Source organism: Amphibalanus amphitrite, unplaced genomic scaffold (genome assembly GCF_019059575.1).
Source record: "Amphibalanus amphitrite isolate SeventyFive unplaced genomic scaffold, NRLGWU_Aamphi_draft 001519F_arrow, whole genome shotgun sequence".
Lineage (NCBI taxonomy): Eukaryota > Metazoa > Arthropoda > Thecostraca > Balanomorpha > Balanidae > Amphibalanus > Amphibalanus amphitrite.
Genome location: NW_024883012.1, coordinates 103,859 through 125,873, shown reverse-complemented (window position 1 = coordinate 125,873; position 22,015 = coordinate 103,859). Strand labels below are relative to the sequence as shown.

Genomic DNA, 22,015 nt, shown 5'->3' with positions numbered 1-22,015 from the left:
CTGCACCCACTCTTATCTTATCATGCCTTCGTTCGTAGCGTCGGGGGCAGCCCAGGTGTCGGCACCGTGGATAGATATGGCGTTAGCTGAGCTACGATACAGATATGGCCTTAGCCAGGCCACGATACGGCCCAGGGCGGAGCACAGTGGATATCGCGTGGAGCGAAGCTGTGTGTGTGGTGTCGGGTGTTGAGGTTTTGGTGAAGAGCGGGAATGTGTAAGAATTGAGGTTTTGGTGGATGGTGAGATGTTTGAAGATGGAGCGTGATGGTTGAGAGGATTGAGATATTCGTGAGCAGCTCGTTCGTTTTGTGAATGTGGCAAGAGAGTGACCATATACTTCGTTGTCAGTGTGAGGATCTGAGGATCTTCCAGCGTTTGGCAGAGCTCGGACCAGAGTGTGAAGCTGACAGTGCGGAACGCAACGCTGCGGAGTCATAAGGACACTTGTGACTACCTGGGGCACTACCGGACGTGTCATGCGCTGGGCAATGCGACTCTAGTGTTTGCTGTGTCACTGGCGCAGAGAATTGACACTAGATATCCACCAAGTCGTCCCACGCAGCCTATCACTGAAATCGTGGATCACTTTGACTGGATGCACAGAATAGGTGGTGGGTTCCCGCATTGCTTCGGACTTGCCTGAGCCTCTGCGGGTGTCTAGAATGTCAAAACTGAAGCCACATCCTGGTCAGAGAAGTGATTTTTCTGGAGTCGCCGGAGGAAAATCACGCATAACAAGGAACCAGTAACGTGAAACCTGCGAATCGTTTGCACTGACCTTGCAAAGGTCTGATAGTGGATGAAAGAAGAGCTCTTCTGTATAACGAACACTCGCGTTGTGTGTCAAGAGTGGCATCGCGCGAAGTCTTATCTCGAGAGCAAGACAATACCTTGCTGTGGCGAGTGTCTAAGTACTCTGCGTTCCAGTTAAGAGACTTGAGCTCTGCTTCCCGGACATCTTCAGAGACTTGCCTATAGACGCCTATCGTCGTATTTGGCTTCCATTCTAATCACGCGACGAGTAAGACGCTAACAGACTAGTTACAACAGTGTTCTGTGAAAAACTACGGCGTTCGCGAAAACGAGGGAAATTGGCGAAGCAGTGTAAGGGAGTTCTGCTACTATAGCAAAGGGAGTGCTGATGGTTGCCCACAACGTTATGGTTAACCAGTGATGATGATTAACTAGCAGATGATGACAACACAAACCGACATCGTCAGCAGTAGCAGCAGTGTCAAAAAAGCAGTGTAGACAGTGTCAAGGAAGGTGTGTGAAGACATAACGGTGACAAGGAAGCTGTGAGATAGTGCATCGCCAAGGAAGCTGCCTGGAACCGGACATTATCCAGGAAGCTGTGTCAAAGAAGCAGATTCAAGACGGCTGTGCCGAGACGACATCACGATGTCTCTCGTCAACATGAGAGACCACAGCGACAGGAGGAGTTACATGGAGGAGATACTGATCCTGCAAATGGGAGGTAGGTCACTAAAATCCCCACATGAAACTTGGGCCCCTTGGCTGTACTTCAAAAATGTAGGTACTTGAAACATAGAGGCGTTTTGAGACAGATGCTTCTGCATCTGGGAGGGAGTTCCCAAACTCCTCGCATTTACTGACTTCAATTCATTAGCTGCCGTTTTAGAAGATATTAACCCTCGCCGGCCGAGGGGGGGGGGGGGCGGGTGCCGCCCCCCCCATAGGGTTTTTTCGCAATAGCTCCGAGCACGCTGGCGATAGAAAGCTGAAACTTGGCATACCTGACCTTTGATTCAAGCCGGATCTTTTGACACCAACCGCATTTTTGGGTCAGGTCAGGTCACTGACCTATGACGTCATAAGTGAACCTCTGCACGGTCTTCAGATGTCGCAACTTCGCAACGACCTCACTGCCAGAGGAGATGTCACAGGGAAATGAAACTTGCAGGATCTAGTATCCATTATGAGTCTCATAACTTGTATATCTCGGATTTTTCCTAAAGGTCATATGAGGTCAGGTCATTTTCGTGACCTCACCATTATAAGTCAATGGGGAAAAATTCAAACTGCTATTCTGGCGCCGGGAACGATCTCCAACTATCTCAAGCACACAGAATCGTGATTTGATGCACTCCTTGCAAGGTTAGATGCGTCACTTTTGCAATGTTGACCTTGCGTGACGTCATTTATGACGTCATCAAGGTCATATTAGTTTTTCGTCAATAACTCTTGATCAAATTGAGCTAGCGAGTCGGGAAAGCCACCAATGGACTCAGGAAGACCTGCCGAATCGAATGATATGCGACATGACCTCTTTCGGCCAACTTCGTGACCTGGGGGTGCTGACCTGACCTTGACCTGAGGTCAACACCCCAAGTTGACCTGACCCGGACAAAAAGTATATCATTCGACGCGCCTGAGCGAGACAAACACGATGCTGCCAAAATCGGCGCTCTGCGGCCGTTATTTGCGAAGTTATTCACCAAAAACTGAACCGTACCTTGGGGCACTTGACCTGACCTCAGAGGTCACCGGTTGACCTAGGACCTTAAAATCGGGTACCAATCTCTGCGTCTCGTAACGGCGCACACGCTCGTTTTTTCCGCGACGCGCTAGCTCCACCAGGGGCGAAACGGCGAGGGGGGGGGGTCGTACCCGCCCCCCCCCCCCTCGGCCGGCGCGTATGTAGAAAACCAATAGGTCCGGCGAGGGTTAAGCAGTTCAAACGTTTCGCACTTGGTAACAGTTGTTTATGAAAAGTCGGCAAATGCAAACAAATATTATCCACAGCAACGTTGTGAAATTTGGCCTTGCTGTGATTTATTGTGATAAATCGCCTTGCTTCCTAGTTCCTTTTCTTACGGGCATGCACAATTTACATTGATGTAATTGAAACCAGATGTCCCCTCCAACACCACTGGTAGGTATAGGTAAAATCAGCTAGCTATTTTCATGATTAACTTGCCTGTGGTAGTGATTTTTTTGCACCAGCTCATACCGTTAACCTACATATGCATGGTTGAATTTATAGGTAAATTGCTGCGATATAATTTCGATTTTCGAGTGGGTGTCCGGTGCATCAGAATCTAAGTATCGATGCAAGAGGCCTGCGTTATAGTGCTTTCTTTCTATTACAAGCACAATATTTCATGGATGGGCGTATTGAAAATTACATCACACACCCATCGTTTGTTTGTCGCAGACACCGAATCACCATTTGTTTAAAAACATGCGTATTGCGAATGCGTATCCCCTCCCCCACCCCACCCCAACCACTACCAACACAAGATAGCATCTGTGAAGGCCAAATCTCTATCCCACCAACACACAGACGGACGTGGAGCTGGCACGTAACCTGCTCCCAAATAGGTCACCCCACGGGGGGGGGGGGGGTCGAGGGGGGTACTGACCGGTCAGACTCGTCTTTGGCTATACCGCGTGCCCCAACACGTGACGGTGGTGCTAAGACAGACCACGGCGTCTACACGTGCGAGCGCTGATTGCGCGGATCGCGATAATTTTTGGTGGTCTAGCTATGAAAGCTAGATGGGTAAGACGCTATAGATATCATAGAGACAGCTAAGTCTAAGGGAGACTACGGTTACTACGTTTCCAGTATATGTAGGAAGATGTAGGAAGATGCATCCGCTTTAGCCTCTTATGATAGTGAATGTCATTCCAGCATTCTTATAATATGCTAAGACCAGTGCTGCCTAGTCAGTGTACTTTCAGTAGGATAAACTATAACGACGCCGGTACGACCAGCCTTGTCCATCTAGGGATCAATGCCCAAGGCCACCAAATCTGTTAGACATTTAAGTATTCCTCACAAGCACACTTATACAATCGGCTATACGTCCCGAGAAATACCCCAGCACGCGTCGTGAATTCGTTCGCTTCTGGTCATACTCGTTTGTCCACATGATAGCGAAATTTGTCCAGCCGGCTTGTCAGACAGCGGAGTAGTTTTGCAACACCTAAAGTGCAACCAAAGATTGCGCTGGTATCGCTGGACTGAGCCCACCTTTGGGGCTTCCATGTGTTGCAAAAACATCGCTTACTGATCACATGTTGCATGATAGTAGAGACACTGCTTGCCACTGTGTATGTGTAGCCTAAAAAGTACCAAGTGAAGGGATTCTGGGAGCCAGCGGAGTTATATACCACAATGTGCTGATCCGAAGGATTATTTTCATCATCTTTTATGTTGCGAAATGGTGACACACCGTGCATGCTACTTGTGATGACCCCAATCAGTAAGCCTATTTTGAGGTTTATCGTTTCATTGATGGATTTCAAAGTATTTTTTCCGATACAAGAACACAGGACCACGCGACAGGTCAAGGATTTGGATTTGGCGAAAACTCGTTTTGTCTTGCTGTATGGGATTTGTGTCATGAAAAGAACGTGCCCTGTTTGGACAGGGACTGAAAGTTGGGAAACGGTTTTACAAGTGAAATTGGCTGAATTTTCACTCTGGCGTTTTTCTCAGCCTTCATTGTTCTACAGGAAGCCTTATAGCATGTTATTCCTGTTTTTGTTTTCATGGTACAATATGTTCAATATTTTTGTTTGGTAAGGCTCAATTTATTACCAATTTTTTATGGGAGCCAAGGTACTTTGATGAATTTACTTTTGCCATATTTGTCGGTATGATTATTACCCATATTTTTGCTGCTTTTATAAATGACGTCATATTTCCAACAACAGAACTGTATTCATCGAATGTGCACGACTAGCAAACACATCAACAGAACACAACAAACAACTTTGGCTTCATCGAAACGCCTGTAACGGTATGCGCTCTAACACATAACTATCTAAACAACACAGACTAAGTTCGGTTTGACAATTGGTAACTGGTGTTCGGGGAACTCGTGACGGGCTCTCAGGGAACTGCTGCAGAAAGCACGGGAGATGTTGGCTCACAATCGGGGGGGGGGGGAAGGGTAAGGAATATATCGCAGTTTATGCAATTTTAGGCTTCGGAAACTTGGGAGCACGCTGCTCCACAGGGAAAGTTTGAGTGCTTCTATTAGTTTTTAAGTTTCGAATTTTGTAAATAGTTTGAATTGTAAAATCTAGCTTCAAACAACATGTTCAAAGTTGTTTTAGCTTGTCAAGTATACTCTATGAGTTTCTGGGGCAAACGTAAATTGTCATTTTAAGTTAGGTAAGTTTGGGATGCATCCACGCTACAGTGGATTCCACTTTTGCCCCTATCCTTTTGTTGCAGCTGTGACTTGAAAAGCTTTTCCCCAAAAAGGGCATGTGGGAACTGGGAAACAATGAACCCTACCCATAACATACCACTCGAGTCAACAACATGAAAGTAATGGGGTGAAAAAATTGAGCATGATCTGACACGGGCCTTTACCACCCAGTTGGCTCTGTCTACAGGGGGGAATACACGCCCTTGAATAACACCTTATCAGGTGAATGTTTAGGGTAGAGTGAATACCCTTGGGGTACATTCAAACGACAAGGTGTATCAAGGGAGGGTGAAAACCCTTGCTGGGAACTCATCCAATGATTTACATCAATGGAGCCATACTGGATGACACCAACCCCATGCGTTAGCACTATCCTCTCAGTGGTGAGAGCCATACCCCTGATCCACATACACCGGCTCGGGATCCACCGGATACACGGGATCCGGATGCACCGGATACACAGGCTCAGGATCCACAGGATACACGGGCTCGGTATCCAAGGGATACGAGTCCGTAACCACGTGGCTATGAGGATGGCTGTGAACGATGGTCTGGGGCTGTGCATGAGCCTGGACATCAAGCACGATGTTAGGGAGCTTGGGCGCAGCAGGCTTGGCAACAACGACAATCGGCTCAGCGACGGTCACGATGGGCTTCTCGTACACCGCGTTGTAGATGGGTTTCTGGATGACAGCCTGGTAAGCAGGCTGTTGAACGGCACCATCAACATACACATACTGCCCGCCAGCCAGGCCAGTGCTACCTCCAACTGTCGTGACTCCTCCCAGGCCTCCCAGTCCTGCGAGTCCGCTGACTCCACTGACTCCGGTGACTCCTTTGACTCCGCCAAGTCCTCCAAGACCTCCCAGACCGCCCAGACCAGCTAGACCTCCAAGTCCTCCGAGGCCAGCCTTGGAAGCTCCAACAGCCAGAGGACTGGTCAGAGCGGTAGCGGCGAGAGCTCCCTTGCCCTTGCCAATAGCTCCAGCGGCCAGAAGAGGGGCCTTCAGGAGGAGGGCCTTCTTGCCAAGAAGAAGCAGAAGACGCCCGCGTCGGTCCTTACCGGCGTCAGAGGCTTCAACAGCCTCAGGTTCCGAGGATTCGACTTCTTCGGCAGGAGCGGCGGGATCCTGGGCAGCGGCCAGCACCGCCTGAAGAAGAACACAGGGGTGGGAGGGGGTGACATCAGACTGTAGTTCTTCTTCTGACAATAATTCAAATCACATGAGTCACAGTGGAGGTCAGTAGGCCTGAGTGGAGGTCAGATAGGGCGAGTGGATGTCAGCGAAGTAGTGGGGATATCGGAGGTCAGAAAAGGTTAGATGAGGTTAGTGGAGGTCGGAAAAGGTCAGGGAAGGGGAAGAAATGTTGGAGTGTTGGGGTCAGCGCTGGTAAGAGTTAAAGAAGGATGAGGCGAAGCATTGAATTTGATTGCAATTGCTGCATTTTGACATAATTAGTATCGAAGAAGCATGCAAATAAATATTACATATTTGTCTTGAATAGCTCTCGACACAGAATCATTATGAATATTATACTGAGCTGTTCGGAACAACTGAGTATATTCAATTTGTCCATGGCCAAAATAGTGCAATAGCCCATTGTAGAACATTTCTAGTGAGCTACGCTTATTTCACTCTTTGGTACTGGCAATACCATGAATTGAATAACTCACCAGTGCACAGAGCGAAAGAACCACCAGAGTCCTCATGGTTTTCCTGTTGGAGCTGTGAGAGAAGCTGTACCTTCCTCATCTCACCACCAGCTTTTATATCACACTCTCTCTCCAAACCCAGTAAAGCTTGTTTCAGTTCCCTTGCAACCACCAACATTTGCTCAGAAAGCCGGATAGGACCCGTTGTATCTAGTGAATCTCTCATAAGAAAGCAGTGCACCGGTAGATTTTGCCATGCGAGCGGGATGGAGAAGCTAGTTTTTGAAAGTGAGATGTGGGAACTCAACGCAACGGTGTAGCTGGTTTGTCTGGTTTATCTGGTTTGATCACTGGATTGGCGACACAGACAGCTGAATAAACCAGATAAACTGGAAGGAAGGTTGGGTGACATGCCATAGGAATTGTCCGTGGTCCGATGGTATCGAGGGGTATGGGATGTCACGAGGGTCCTCATTCACGTAGGGTGTCACGAGGATCCTCATTCTCGCGGGGTGTAACGCGTGTGACATGAAGTGACGTGACATGTCACGCGTGTTTTATGAGGTGTCACACCCACGATATCAAAGTGTGACAGTTTGATATGTCATAGGTGATGTGTTGTTGTAGGTTCTGGCAGTGGCGGATCCAGGGGGGGGGGGGGCAAAATGGGCATTTGCCCCTCCCAAACGGCATAATTTTAACATTAAGCCTATGGACGAGGCGTGGAAAGAATCGATAAATTGTTATGGTAAAAAACTCTGAGCTGGATCCGCCTCTGGGTTCTGGTAGGGCCTGAGCCCTAATAACCCAATAGGTATCCTATCCTGCAAAGTACAAACTATGTATAGTCGACTACAGAATGGTGTTCCACTGTTCACAGGCAGTTATTTGCCTGGAGTGGTAGGCTGTGCCGCATCACACGGGCTGAGTTCACAAATTATAGCTTTGTCCCAATGCTCACAATCGACACGCTTAATTGCGTGATAAACGGCACAACTTAGCGCTCCGGTCAACTGATAGCTTCTGAGGAGTGGAACATCATTCTGTAGTCCACTATACATATAAAGTCGTGAGCTCTGTGGCGTTCTATAGTAAGCATTGTTTTGATGCGCAATAAATTACCAATTTGGGACCGTCCAATGGATTTTGAAATGTGACAACTGTAGACACCTCAATGTTCAAAGTTTTCTAGGGATGCTTGAACTCGCAGTATACGAACACGTATCCATAAAACGTAGCCGCTTTTAGCTTTATATTTAGCTATAGCCTCAACATTGCGGCACTGCAGTCCGGCAAACCTATAAGAAAGAACGGAGCTAAAGCTCCTGAATCATTTTGCCACGTGTTATGATCACTGGACGTGTATGGCCGGAAGAAAATTCGTCTAAAAGGTCGTGAGAGAAATGTTATTAAACATATTTTATTCAACGTCAAAACGTGCAACAATGGTGGTTGCGCTTTGAATCCGTTCTTTCTTAGGTTTGCCAGACTATAGTTCCGTCTCACACTTCATTACAATGAATTTCCACACAAATACCGAAATGCGCCTTATCACGTGACGTACCACGCCTGCAGTCTTACCTTCAACAGACGCCATGAGTTCTGCTTGCAGAGCCATTTGTTGATTCTTGCACCTTCTCCTATCGCAACAGAACCTTATCATTGTCCAAAGAAGTGTTATACCTCCCAGGAATGTGTCAATATGCAATGTTGGCATGCATGAACAGTGTGAAAGAACACGTGCCAGATTCAACGTTTGCGCTTATGTTGGTATGGCTGAAAGTGAACAAACTTCTGTAAGTACTATAAACCTTGTATATTGCGTGGGATGTACTCGTATGTAGGCATGTTTGAATGATCACCAATTTATTTATGACATTGATGTGTATAATTTGATCTTTCATCCTGCACATGTCATAGCTAATGATATTACTTTTAGTTCCGAACCCAAAAGAAATAAAAGTATTAGTTTCGTCTATGTCCTATCATTCTGTTAGCTGCAGACAAATCGATGAGATAAGCGTTGACATTTTAGAGATGGTTGTGACTGTTGACAACCGGCGCCCCTATTAGTTGTCCTGCGTGTCGTGTTTGGGGTCTCTCCGAAACTATGCATGACTTCTGTTTGACTTTGTATGCCTACCTAGACCTATTTACAAAGATAGTGTGTTGTTTAGTCATGTTCATAAGCAATTATATCCGGTGAACCGGACGCAGGCAAGGGTGGATGGTGGGTGCATGGTGTCATTCTCAGCAAGAACTGCTTTGCGTGGCACCCGGGCCCACAGTTACGAATTCAAATATTGGGACAAAATTCCCTTTAAAAATGTCATAGGTCAGGTCATAGGTATGAAAATTCCAACCGTGACATCATTTCTTTTTTGTCTACCACAGCATTCAGAATTCGAGAGATGAAAACAATGAATGTAAGGGAGGGTATGGGGTTTTCTTCCATGGCACCTAACCGTTTTCCAATGTAAAACAGACTTTACTTGCAGCTCAGAGCTTGAGCAGAGCAGAGCTGCAACTTTTGGCGAATGATATCTGGCGACATCTATCCCTGGGAAGTACCAAACTCTATTTGTCGGCTATGGAACTGGTGGAGCGTAGACGTCGCTGCACTCCCAGTCATCTCGATAAAGGAGAGTCGGGACTCGGGAAGGAAGGGTGATTACCGACTTAAGGCCTGGCTACTAGTGGTGTCAATTTCAGAAAACGTATGTTTAATGTCCGTCCAATGTCCAATACTTACGTCGACTGTCCGTCCGAAAATGTCCAAGCCAGCCATTTGTCCAAAGATGTTCGACATCTAGGCAATAGTTTACACTCAACACCGTTATTTAATTCGCTTTTAATGTATCGTTACCAGCTCAAAAGTGTTAATCATATGGAAAACTGAGCTTTCTAATGGCCAATCAATGTTAAACACGATTACTTAATAAAAATTGAGGTGTAGCAAGCGATTGTCCAAAGTTGTCCAAAGCCTGCTGTCATTGTCCAACCAAATTCCGAATTGGAAATTGGACAAAATCGGAATTCCGAAGATTCAAGTTCCGATTGATACCACTACTGGCTACACTATGCGTTTTCTGCGTGCGTTTTTGCGGGTTTGCATGTTTTGCGCAATATCGTTCTAGAAAAAAGTGATAAATAATATAAGTTTTACATTATTTATAAACAAAAATTATTAAAACTCTTATATTAACCGAAATTTAACAAAAAAAAAAAAAACATCACAAAAACGTAATATCGTTCTTTTTCTTTTTCTTTACGAAGTCCGAAAATCGTTTTCATTTTTCAGACATGCTATCATAGGCTCTAAAATATGCAAATATGTGCTCTGTGTTTATAAAAGAAGAGAAATAGGATATAAATAAAATGCCTCACTGATCACACAACAAATGAACCTAAATATAAAAGAGGGAAATGAATAGATGAACTGGGATGCATACGTAGATCATTCATGACTACCAGCAAGCATACATATCGCGAACCATTTCAGCTCTTTGTCGAGGTAGGCTCCAGTACCTACCCCCACCCCCACCCCCATCTTCTTATCCCAATTTCCTATACGCATCCATTCCCAGTGACATTTCTACAGCGACAATATCCCATTGTTGTTTCCAACAACTTTCCTGTTCCTATTCTCATTCTTGTTGTCCGTTACGGTCCAAGGCGGACATGAGGACAGGTGGCGCCGCCGCCGCTCGCATAGCGGCGGGAATGTGAACTAACCTGTTTACCATAAAGGACTGCCACTGAAAACAAGTTGAAAGAACGTAATGCAAAAGCATCTTAAAATATTCCACACTTAGGTTTTTTGGGTATTAGGGTAAACTGGCTTAGAGGCGAAGCAGAACGTCTGGCTCATGAAGAACGCACACAGTGTTTCACATAGACCGAAGACACGTGCTGCTTCTTCGCGTGCAGTCTTAGCGGCCCCAGGGGGCTTCAACTCGACCAACACCGGTTCTTCTTCGTTCTCCCTAGTCACGTGATATTACGTCACACAAAGCGCGCGAAAGATAAACCCTTTGAAGGTTTAGCACGAACTAGCATCGGGTTTAAGAAGAAGGGGTTGTGGTTTGATCAGTATAATGGCTTTCATCAAGACCACGCCCGCGGTACCACGTTCTAGCGTCCACCGGAAGCGATCGCCATTTTTCGATCGCGTTGGATCACGCTTTGTGCAGTGACGAGCGGCTGGTGCAAGGTTGGGTGAATGGCAAGTAATCGAATAGGTATTGAAGAACTGAAATAAGGTTAATTTTTGGCTTGTGAAGTGTTGTGTATTATTTCTATTACTTGTGATTGACAATGATAAGCAATATCACAACGCTCTTCAAATGCATGGATGAATGCATTGGATGAAGAAAATTCATATGCAAGACCATTCAATGCTGTAAGTATTTATATGTTGTATAAATGCCCCAGAGCTTAAATTATGCATGTGACATTTAGACAAATCTTCCAATTGAAGATAAATCAGGAATGGAATCAGCTTGCCATTTTGGGGTCAACTGATTTAGGTATAAATTTGGCTGATTTTAATAAACATACCTATGTTCTTGCTGATTAGTGCAATATTTTATCTAGCTGCACTTTACATGTTTAGTGCATTATTTTATTTTTGGAGTAGGCTCATGGTCTCTGAAGTTAATCTAAGTTTCTTTACTCCCTGCCTGTTGAATAACGACTTCATTTCTTCATTCTAGGGGACGAGGCCATCTCCGCTCTGATTGAGGCCCTGGAGTCTGAGGAGAGCGTCCTGGCGCGCGGAGACGTCGACATCGTCGAAAACGCTGGCTTGAAGCTGGTGGTGGAAGGAGAAACTGTATGTGATTTGGGAGAATGCGATATCGCCACCCGGCTGCTGACATGGGCGATAGCGCATACTGTGTTTGGGAAAATATCCACTTGCTAAAGCTAAAAATGTGTTCATATTTGTACAGAAAGCAACCCTGAGCGTGAAGGAATCAACCTGAATAATTAAACATGCCCGAAAGGCTCTGGAGTTCTTTGGCTTGGATGTGTAAGGCAAGTGACACGGCCGAGGGGAAAGCGTTCCTGCAGGCTGATTGCGGGCTGATCGCAGGCTGAATGCGGCCTGGTTGCGGGCTGATTGCATGGGCTGGTTGCGGGCTGGTTGTTCCTGACTGGAGACTTGCAGGCTGATTGCTCAGAGTAAAGAGGAAGGTAATACATTTTCAGGTGTATCAAATACTGTGTTTGCGCAGCAGAGGTGACGGCGCAGGTCGATAGCCATGCATGGGAGGTTCAATAGAGGAATGAACGGGAATTTTGCGGTATTGCAATAGAACTGAAAGGGTTCTACAACCGATATTCAGAACACAGGGTGGTTTCCCTATAAACCTCAGGGACTTCTTCACAGACCATTTGGGGTTCTTATCTAGGTGCTAAGAACGCTCTTATTATAAACCCTAAACCTCATAAGAGTCTTTGGAAGAATCGTGTGGATTCTTTTGATGAGAATGCGAAGCCGTCTACGTGAAGAACCATGGGGGTTCTGAAAAACGGTGGCATAACATTTTACCCCACAGGGGTCTAAATACCCCTGTACGTTCTTAACGTTCTTCCAAAGTGTTTTCAGTGCATGTGCTAACGGCCGCTGCGGGCGCCGTTTTGGGGCTAGTTTTGACTTTGTACCGCAGTTAATGGTTTATTTATAATAAAAAATGGACTAGCGAGAGTCGTGCCGGAATCAGAATTCAATGTTCTACCAAACTAAGCCATTTTCATTGTGATCACGTCATAGACTTCACCGCCCAACCCAGTAAAGCAGAAATATGTCGTGTCACCGGTGATTACATGCAAAAATTATTTGGCATATAGCATAAAAACCAGAACACCTTTGACTGCAGCGACTATGCGGTACTACAGAAAATTGTATGGCCTACCTTATGGTGCCCATTACTTAATAATTAAGTTGAGTATTTCGTCGCCTAGCTCTTGTAAAACCGTATGTCCGCTTGTCTATGGAGTTTGGACCCTAATGCAACGAGTATCTCCGTCCTCAACAGAAAACCCCGTGACTTACCCATCCTAGCAGCTCTTCATTTCCGCTAGCTTTTTATCCAGATCCCCGTCACTTAAGCCGACAGATGTCTCGCTGCTTCTTGTTTCACTGACACCAAGTAACCTGCAGATTTGTGATAATCCTTTGGGCACGGCGTCAGCTAGTTTGGCACAGTGACCCATTGCGGTTATTGCCACATTAGTGACGAAACAGTTTTCTTGGAAATATTAGGAAGGGTATCTGCTGTTTGTGAGGTCGGAATGTTTCGGTGAAGCTAACCAGATGGTATTCAGTATCTTACTGATATTTTTTTTTACCGTATGACTCTGGCCAATGCTATGTGTGCACCTAGGGCCATTTACCTATTGTAATTTGGTTATTGGCTTTGGTGACAATTTTCCTATGCGATGGTCAAGCCTACCAACTGAGTACCAAATCTACCAAAACATCGAACAACATCGACATCGAACACACTAAACAACGAGAACCGTTGATGAATTGATCATGACCAATAATGATCAGGTGAAGGCTGTCTGCTTCGAAATTAATCAGCCTTATACCTCTCAACAGGACTGTTATGATTGACAATGGCGTTCCCGTAGAATTCACATAGCCATCCTGTTTGATTATATAACGTGTCACGGTAGACCAGTCTATGAACAATTTTGGCCTGTCCAGAAACCGGATTGGGCTATGCGTCAAATGTGACCCAGGCGCACTGCGGAGGTCAAGGTTTATGACCTGCGCTTTTCGAAATTAAATAGGTCAAATGTTTTTTATTGTTATAAGTTTTATGCTTTACAATTTTATAGCGATGTTTTTATTGTTGATACCGATTGGGTCGGGCTAAAGAGTTTCGGCAACGACAGAAATCAGTTTTTTTTCGTAAGAAAAATAAAACAAATTCCTAGAATCCCCTATCTGTGCATGCAGACTTGAAATCTTTCAGTATATGTTCATTTGTTTCTATTACAAACTACCTCGGAGTTTACATGACAAATCGTCAATATCCTGGTTTCCAAGTCCGCATTTCATCTTTTCATCCCAACAACCTTCCCACTTCTCTGCACATCATTGACCCACAACCACTCACAGTATTGGCCAACTACCTACAAGTTTACTTACCGCACCGCACCGTACAACGCTGACAGTATAAAGCGAGCTTTAGGCCACACGGGTCAGCCCAAGTATGCGGTATTTCCACTACAATCCAGCTATAATCTGCTGTAGACGTCTATCCTAGTGACATTGGCTGTGAGAGCCAGAATTTGTCGGCAGGTTTCTCAACAACAGCCGGCTGGTTTCGTACTGTGGGTCTGACGACGTTCCGATCCGTCGATGCGCGACCAAACGAACTGAATAATTTTTTTTCTAAGCTAGGCACTGGCAGACATAGAAAAGCGATGCAATCGACAGAGTAGCTTGATGAATATGGGTACTGAAATAGCACAGCATGGGCAAATATCATAATGACGACTAGCGACGAAGCCTATGTAATGTAGCGAATCACTTCAGTCTCTTACAACTTGGCACCTTATGTCAATGTACGTTTTTCCTGTGTCTCTATTTTTAAGGCTGAAACGAACATTGACTTTGTGATAGATGTCTTTCCATTTTGCTGCGTAGTCGGCTTACAAAGTCGCCATTTTTTCAAATGTATTTTGTGACATTACAAAACAAGAACCCCACATCACAACCATTCATATAGCGCCCTTAGGCTTTGCAATTGAGGACAATGTAAACATTGGACAAATGCATCCCAGGAGTCGAAAACGCCACCATAGTACCTACTACTGGCATTTACAAGAATCTTAGAAAATCTTACACTGCACATTGCATTACAGCACATTGCTGTGTACAACATTTGGTGAGAAGGCTACATTTCGCTCCTTCCCACTGAACAAAGACCGTGCGTTTGATGCCGTCACCACTTGCGATTAGCGGCTCCATTTGTTGCATTCTTCAATGAATGATGACTGCTTTTAATGCCTTCGTCGCTCTCCTGGTGCCTTCGTCAGCCGAGCTTTTCGGTTGCAGTCTTCACAACTGAAGCCAGTCGCTTCTTCTATCTCCCATGTACTCATAATGCGTTACCGCCATCTCAAAATTTCATCTATCCGTATACAGGGCTACGGGCTTTCCGTATGTGACCGTCTTCGTCTATCCGTACACGGTTTGGCCGTACGCCGGGGCTACGGACTGCCCGTACGCCGGGGCTGGGGGATGCCCGTACACCGGGGCTGCCTGTCCGTACACCGGGGCTGCCTGCCCGTATACCGGGGCTGCCTGCCCGTACGCCGGGGCTGCCTGTCCGTACGCCACCTGCGGCTGGCCGTAAATTGGCTTCGCGGGGACGTAACTCGCCTGCTGAGGGGCGTAACCCGACTGCACGACGTAACTCGACTGCGGATAAGCCGGCTGTTGGAGGACAACCCGCTGAGGCTGCTGGGCCACGACAACCTGCTTCGCAGGAGCGTAAGCAGGCTGGGCTACGACGACCTGCTTCGCAGGGGCGTAAGCCGGCTGGGCTACGACAACCTGCTTCGCAGGGGCGTAGGCCGGCTGATACACAGGCCGTGGCTGGGTTAGAACTGGCTGCTGTACCACCACTTGTTGCTGATGGGAGACGGGAGCGATATAACTGGGATACTTCACCACACCAGCCACTCCAGCTGCGCCCGCCCCGCCGACAAACTTGACACCTTTGGCTTTGATGGCGCCTCCCTTGATGAAGAGAGGCGCCGCAGCAAGGAGCTTCTTCTTGCCGATGATAAGTCCGCGGGCCTGGCGGCTGGTCGAGGCCGGAGCGGAGCCCGCGGAGGCTGGGTCACTGGCCGAGGCGACGGCCGCCACCTGTGGGGTCACAAAGAGGTCAGATGGAGTCAGATGGAGGTCAGATGGGGTCAGAAAGGATCAAATTGGGTCAGAAAGAGGTCAAATCAAGCGTGTACAGTCAGTCTTGAAAGCACCGCGCATCGCTACGATGGACCCATTTAGCCCGACCGAGAAAGGGCTGCTAAATTTGACAGTTACCGATACATCCTCGTCCATCCCCCAGGTCAATTGGCTCGGTGACTCAAATTTAGCAGCCCCTCTTCAGTCAAGCTTGATGCATCCACCGCGCCGATGCGCGGCACCTACTTTCAAGACTGAACATCGTACCCAACTCACCATCAAGCAAACAGCCAAAACCTGTCTTCCCTTCATTGCTGTTTCTTTGTTCACCTATCGCCTGGTACTGCCGGCTAACCCACCTTGCAGGGCTTATATATGCGCTTTAGCGCACGCATTGTCCGTCACACCCGCTTACGAGTAATATTGTTTACCACTTGGCCAGAATAACTGTCTGCAAGGAGCAGGAGAGCTGGTATTTGGCGGGCGGTAAAGGAGGCCGTACGAAGTTTATTTTGCACTGAACTCAACCACTAGAGGATATTTACTAGGGCCTATACTTTTTTACAAAGGTATAAGACAATCAATGGAACAGGGTACGATTTAATCTAAAACTTTTTACTTAGACACGACGGTACCTGAACAGGGCAACAGGGAACAGGGCAGGGCAAGTCTGAACCGGCAATGAAGAACTTACGGTTTTTTTGAGCCGTGGCACTGCCTTGTATGGATCAATATCTATTTTGATATGGTGTTCGAGCACGCGAGTGACTGTTTCAGACTGAGTGAAAAACATACAGCAGTGAGTCATATGTTACAACATATCTTTCTGGTGAATTTCTACAACTAATTTTAACCGCTTGACCGGTGGTAATTGCATGCCTTTGACCCCTCTACAATCAGGACAATCAGAACAGGCAGAAATTTTTGTCAGAACCTAAGGTTTCCGTCCAATAGTAAAAACACGATTCGCTATAATTGTATTTTTCTATTGAAAAACAAATCTGAATTCCTTGACAATTTTGTATATAGTAGGGAAGGCGAGGACGATTAGGTATATGACGCCCACTACTATGTTTACAATCAACATCAAATCTCGAAGAAAACAATCGGCGTTTACTTTACAAGGTGTTGAAGACTGCAGACTGCAGATTTTATCAGCTTGATACCTACTTTGGCTGGTAGCTGTAAATCATCAGAAAGGTTAATGTGGTGTATCAAGATGCTGATAAACTCATTAGTGCAAATATGTAACAAGTGCACCTTATCTTTGGTCAGTGTTGGATCATTCATACTCCGCTGACTACCGTCTCGTCAGGTTTTCATTACCTTCTTTTCTCCTCAACTCATGCCATCATTACATCTGTGACACGAGACAGTTGGAGGGAGATTATGACCGGTTTAACCCGCGAGTTGCTGGGGGGGGGGGGGCGTTAAACGCCCCCACTTTTTTCTCCGGGCCATAGCATAAAAACGGCGCGCCGCAGGCGCGCCAAATTTTGGGTACCTGTAGGGAATAGATTGAAGTTAATTGTGACAAAGTTTCAAAAAAATCGGTTCGAAAAATTTTTGAGATATCGAGGTTTTAGTGACGTCATGATTTCTGAGTTTTCGACCAAAAACGGCATATGTTCAAAAAATCATATAAAATCACAGAACAGACATACAGACATGCAGTAAACGCCACTAGACTGCCAATACCATGAACAATCAAATGGCTATCTTCGATTATTGATTATCGTTCCACATTTTCCAAAATCTTGAACTGAATCTTGGCAATTTCTCGTGACTACTTCACGACCATGATACATGCATTTCTTAAATTGAACGTTTTGAGCCAAACACGTACGTACACATATGATAAAATGAATGTCACCATCGTGTTCTACGCCCCAAATTACCTATAAAACACGTGTCACAGGCTGCGAATATCAGTTTTGATTTTCGGGGATATGTGCCTACCCGGTTGACCTGACCTTGACCTTGACCTATGCTTGACTGACCCCTATATGGAGCTGACACTCTTGCAGGCCTTATATGGTGGATTGTGCACCGTTTTGACAGAGTTTATGACGAGAGGCGCCCATTGCGAAGTCCTGAAGTCCATGCTACTGAAAGCCCGATTTCAGGTGTTTGACCTGACCTTGACCTGACCTGTGACCTCAAAATTCAACTTTCAAGTACTCATCTGAAGCGTCTCATCGCGTTCTTTCGTTTGCCACCTCGTGCGTTTCGCTGCGCCTATTGGTTCTCGAGTTATCGGCTGGGGGCGTTTAACGCCCCCCCCCCCCCCCCCCAGCAAACGGTGGGTGGCGAAATACCCCAGCAACTGCCGGGTTAAGCTAGACCGATAAGAGGTGATGCTTTACCGATGGACGACTAATATATGTCAGCATTGTCCCGTCTGGATTGTATTTAGTAGCGCGTTTTTAAGTTATTTTGAACAGTACGGAAGAAGAATTGGGGCGGGGAGGATAATGAAAACACTCAACAGACACTGAGAGAAGACTGTGAGAGTCTATTTATTTTATTTATTCAAATAAATCGCCAACAGGCTCATGGCCCATTAACAGGCGAAGTCATACCACAGCATAAAATACACACACAAGGTAAACACTAAGCACTCATTCGCAATTAGATGACACTTAAAAATACAGAGATCCATGAAAGAGATCCATTAAATAATAGGATATAATATAAAAGTACACAGTAAAAATAAAATTGAATTAAAAGAAAAAAAACAATAAGAATAGGAAAAGTACAAACAAACTTTAAAATCTCTAAGACACGGTTCTCAAAGGCATGTTCCTGCAGTGGACCACGACGAATGATTTAAAAGAGATAAAGGTATCCGACGTGAAATCCACCTGAGGATTCCTGGCGATAAAATCATTTGCCTGGGCCGCCAGCCTTGTAAAAGTTCCTGTCTTTACCGTCGACACTCGAGCAAACGGCACATTAAACAACTGGACGTTCCGTGTTGGACGACTTGGTACATGTAGTGCGTACGAGGCTAATAAAAAAGACGAGTCGATGCGTCCAGAGTAAATGCTTTTCAGGAATAAAAGATCGAACTGAGTGCGCCGCGCCTCGAGTGACGAAACATGGAAGAAGTGTAAAAGATGACAGTATTCCAGGCAAATTGATCTGTCCGTGCCACCGGCCCGAGCTGCTAACCACATTAGGAATTTGTGCTGGACTCGTTCTAACCGTTTTAAATGAACTTTGGCTGCGCCAGACCACACAACACTACCGTATTCAAGAATAGATCGGACGTTTGCGTAATATGTAGCTATCAGAGCCCTCTGATCAAGTTTTTGTCTGGGCAAGCCGGTCTGGAAAGATCTGAATAGCTGACCGAGGGCTCTGTTTGCTTTTGCTATTGAACTGGTGATATGAGCCGAAAACGTTAGTTTAGAGTCCAGCACAATTCCAAGATCGCGAACTTCTGCGACACGCTGAAGGGGGAAACTGTTGACAAGGTAGGTGTGTAAGATGGGTGCTCTTTTGAGAGTGACCGTGAACGAAAGGCACTTCTGAGCGTTGAGAGAAAGACACCAATCGGTGGACCATTTGCAAATGTTGATGAGGTCGGTTTGAAGGAGGCCGCAATCAGCAGGAGTTGAAATTTGCCGGTAGATTTTGACGTCGTCCGCATACATGACGCATTTGGACGACGACACAACCGTCGGCAAATCATTGATGAAGAGAGAAAAAAGCAAAGGGGCCAGAAGGGCCCCTTCCGGAACTCCGGATTTTACTTTAGCCCACTCAGAAGTTCTTCCATTCACGATCACTCTCTGCTCTCTCTCCGACAGGTACGAGACGAACCAATCCAAAATTTTGCCGCTAATACAGTAAGACTCGGATAGTTTGAACAGGAGTAATTTATGATTAACACTTTGGAAAGCCGCAGAGAAATCCGTGTATATTGTGTCCGTCTGGCACCCGTCGGAGATCGAGCCCCAGGCAGTGTGAAGGTAGGTGGTAAGGTTGGTGATACAGGATCGGCCAGGCAGGAAACCGTGTTGTGCTGGGGATAGCACTGGGGCAGCGTGTCGCAGAAGCTCGTCAACAACAATTTTTTCAATAACCTTGCCAAAAAGTGGAAGAAGAGACACAGATCGATAATTTCGGGGATCTTTTTTGTCACCCTTTTTGTGTATCGGCACAATGTTTGCCTGTTTCCATTTGGATGGAAAGATGCCTTGTCGCAGTGACATGTCGCAGAGTTTGGCCAGTGGCACGGACAGCTCTGAGGCACACTCATGAACAATACGAGCACTGATCCCGTCGGGCCCGCATGCCTTGGTTGCTGGTATAGATTTCAGAATCGCACACACTCTATCCGCGGATACAGCGATACGGTTCAGGGCCGGCAGGTCGTGTCGCGTTACAGCGGGGTAGGTCGACACGTTGGGATCAGTGAACTTAGATGCGAATACCCTGAGTCTGAGTCTGATCATTTGCATGTTGAGTATCGATTTATCGTGCACAACTGCACAGTTTGTGGTACACATAAACAAACGGTACAATTTTATGGCAGGGACTTATGACAAGTTTAAACACCAGAATACAGAATGAGCATAATTTCAAAATTTCAAAATACTGAAAAACATCGACCTAGAAACATAATAATCAATAGCTATGTATATAAGCGTAAATAGATTCAATGATCTCTCAGATCTCGTGTTATCACGCTTGCCTTACATTACACTTACACAATTTATAAAACCATCTTTACACCAAAACGGGTAGAGTAGCCTCATCAAATAACTCCCTCGTAAAACTTCAGCTGACTAGTAAACCACAAGCAGTTAATACGTGATGTCATTTATTACCTTATTACATAACATCACCACAATACTCTCCAGTAGTATGTGGTTCCCTCAATCCGTCCATCCCAAAAGCCGAGTTCAAGGATATTTTCGTATCATTGACGATTAACCCACGCATGTGGGACACAAGAGACTCACAAAGTTGTCCACCCTCACCGACATTGGCCACTGAGCGGTGTCTCGAGGTTATGTCTGCACTAAGGCTCATATATAAGCTCCATGAGGGGATTCAGATGTCAGTTAGCAGTGAACAGTGAACAGGAAAGCAACCATGAACGGAAGGCAGATTTTAGTGGTTTGTTTGATGGTAAGTGTGAACATTTATGGGATGTTATGTGCTGTGAGGTTTACCGCTAATTTATGTACGATTATTTCGGATATTCTGCTCATCCTCACAATTCGATTTCGCTTATTTTGAGAACTTGTATAGCACACCGTTTTCTACATTGTGTTTTTCACAGAAACGACTGAGCATCTGAAGCTCATTGCAGACAAAAACACATTGATGCGGTGTCAGAGACCGGTTACGTTGTGTGCCTCGGTTGAGATCTTATCTAGCCCGGATCACCTTGCTTTCGGTGCCACACCTAGTGAGGTCACTGGACCATACATGATGACGTCACTGGATCATATGATACGTCACTGGACCATGCGTCAGTAGTATCTGAGCCTCAGTAGTCTCTGTGTGAATTTCATCTACCAAGTGACCTCAGAGTCCCGATGTAGTCAGCAGCCTGCTGCACTCTTGGGTAACCCCTATCTGACCCAGATGAAATGTGTAGCCTTTGTATCATTTCACCTAAACTTTCTCACCTCTGATGATATTTGTCTGACGTCATCTGACCCCGTCTCACCTTTGTTAACATCTAAAACGGCCTCTGACCTCTGTGGGACCTCCATCTATCCTAACTGATCTCAGCAACATAAGTCTGACCCTGGTTAGCTCAGACAACATTTGTAGCCTCCATCTCACTTCTGTTTAGCCACATCACCCTAGTTGACTCCTTGTTGACCCCAGTTGACCTCTGCGTGACCCATTTGACCCCTATGTGACCCCATTTGGCCTCAATATGACCCATCTTACCTCTATCTGACCCCATCTGACCTCTGTGTGACCCGCCAGGTGGTGGCCGTCGCCTGGGCCAGTGACCCAGCCTCCGCGGGCTCCGCTCCGGCACCCACCAGCCGTCAGGGCCGCCTGCTGCTGCTTCTCGGCAAGAAGAAACTCATCGCCAAGGCTCCTTTGCTCATCAAGGGTGGCGCTATCAAAGCCAAGGGTGTCAAGTTTGCTGGGCTGGCCGGCGCGGGCGCGGGCGCCGTCAAGTATCCCAGCTATGTGGCGCCGGTGTCTCGCCAGCAGCAGGTGTATGTTCAGCAGCCTGTCTACACCCAGCAGCCTGTG

At 46.3% G+C, this 22,015-nt stretch overlaps 3 protein-coding genes across 4 annotated transcripts in view; 1 reads left to right on the top strand and 2 right to left on the bottom strand.

Moving 5' to 3' along the window:
- The first annotated feature begins 66 nt into the window (after positions 1-66).
- LOC122373579 (SH3 and multiple ankyrin repeat domains protein 1-like) overlaps positions 67-22,015 on the top strand; it is a 99,540-nt gene continuing 77,591 nt past the window's right edge. Inside the window, exon 1 of the mRNA XM_043351793.1 lies at positions 67-1,480. Within this exon, the coding sequence (XP_043207728.1) occupies positions 1,405-1,480 (76 nt within the window). The 5' untranslated portion in view covers positions 67-1,404. The remainder of the gene's footprint in view (positions 1,481-22,015) is intronic.
- On the bottom strand, positions 4,677-7,511 carry LOC122373583. The gene is made up of 2 exons (XM_043351799.1): positions 6,868-7,511; positions 4,677-6,343 (listed from the first exon to the last, which is right to left on the bottom strand). The coding sequence occupies exons 1-2, from the start codon at positions 6,901-6,903 to the stop codon at positions 5,570-5,572; spliced, it is 810 nt and encodes a 269-aa protein (XP_043207734.1). The 5' UTR covers positions 6,904-7,511; the 3' UTR covers positions 4,677-5,569.
- LOC122373584 (DNA-directed RNA polymerase II subunit rpb1-like) lies at positions 14,509-16,118 on the bottom strand. 2 transcript variants are annotated; one of them, XM_043351802.1, is made up of 3 exons: positions 16,055-16,118; positions 15,383-15,736; positions 14,509-15,343 (listed from the first exon to the last, which is right to left on the bottom strand). In XM_043351802.1, the coding sequence occupies exons 1-3, from the start codon at positions 16,088-16,090 to the stop codon at positions 15,044-15,046; spliced, it is 690 nt and encodes a 229-aa protein (XP_043207737.1). In that variant the 5' UTR covers positions 16,091-16,118; the 3' UTR covers positions 14,509-15,043. The 2 variants fall into 2 exon arrangements, with proteins under 2 accessions (XP_043207737.1, XP_043207736.1); XM_043351801.1 differs by having other exon boundaries at positions 14,511-15,736.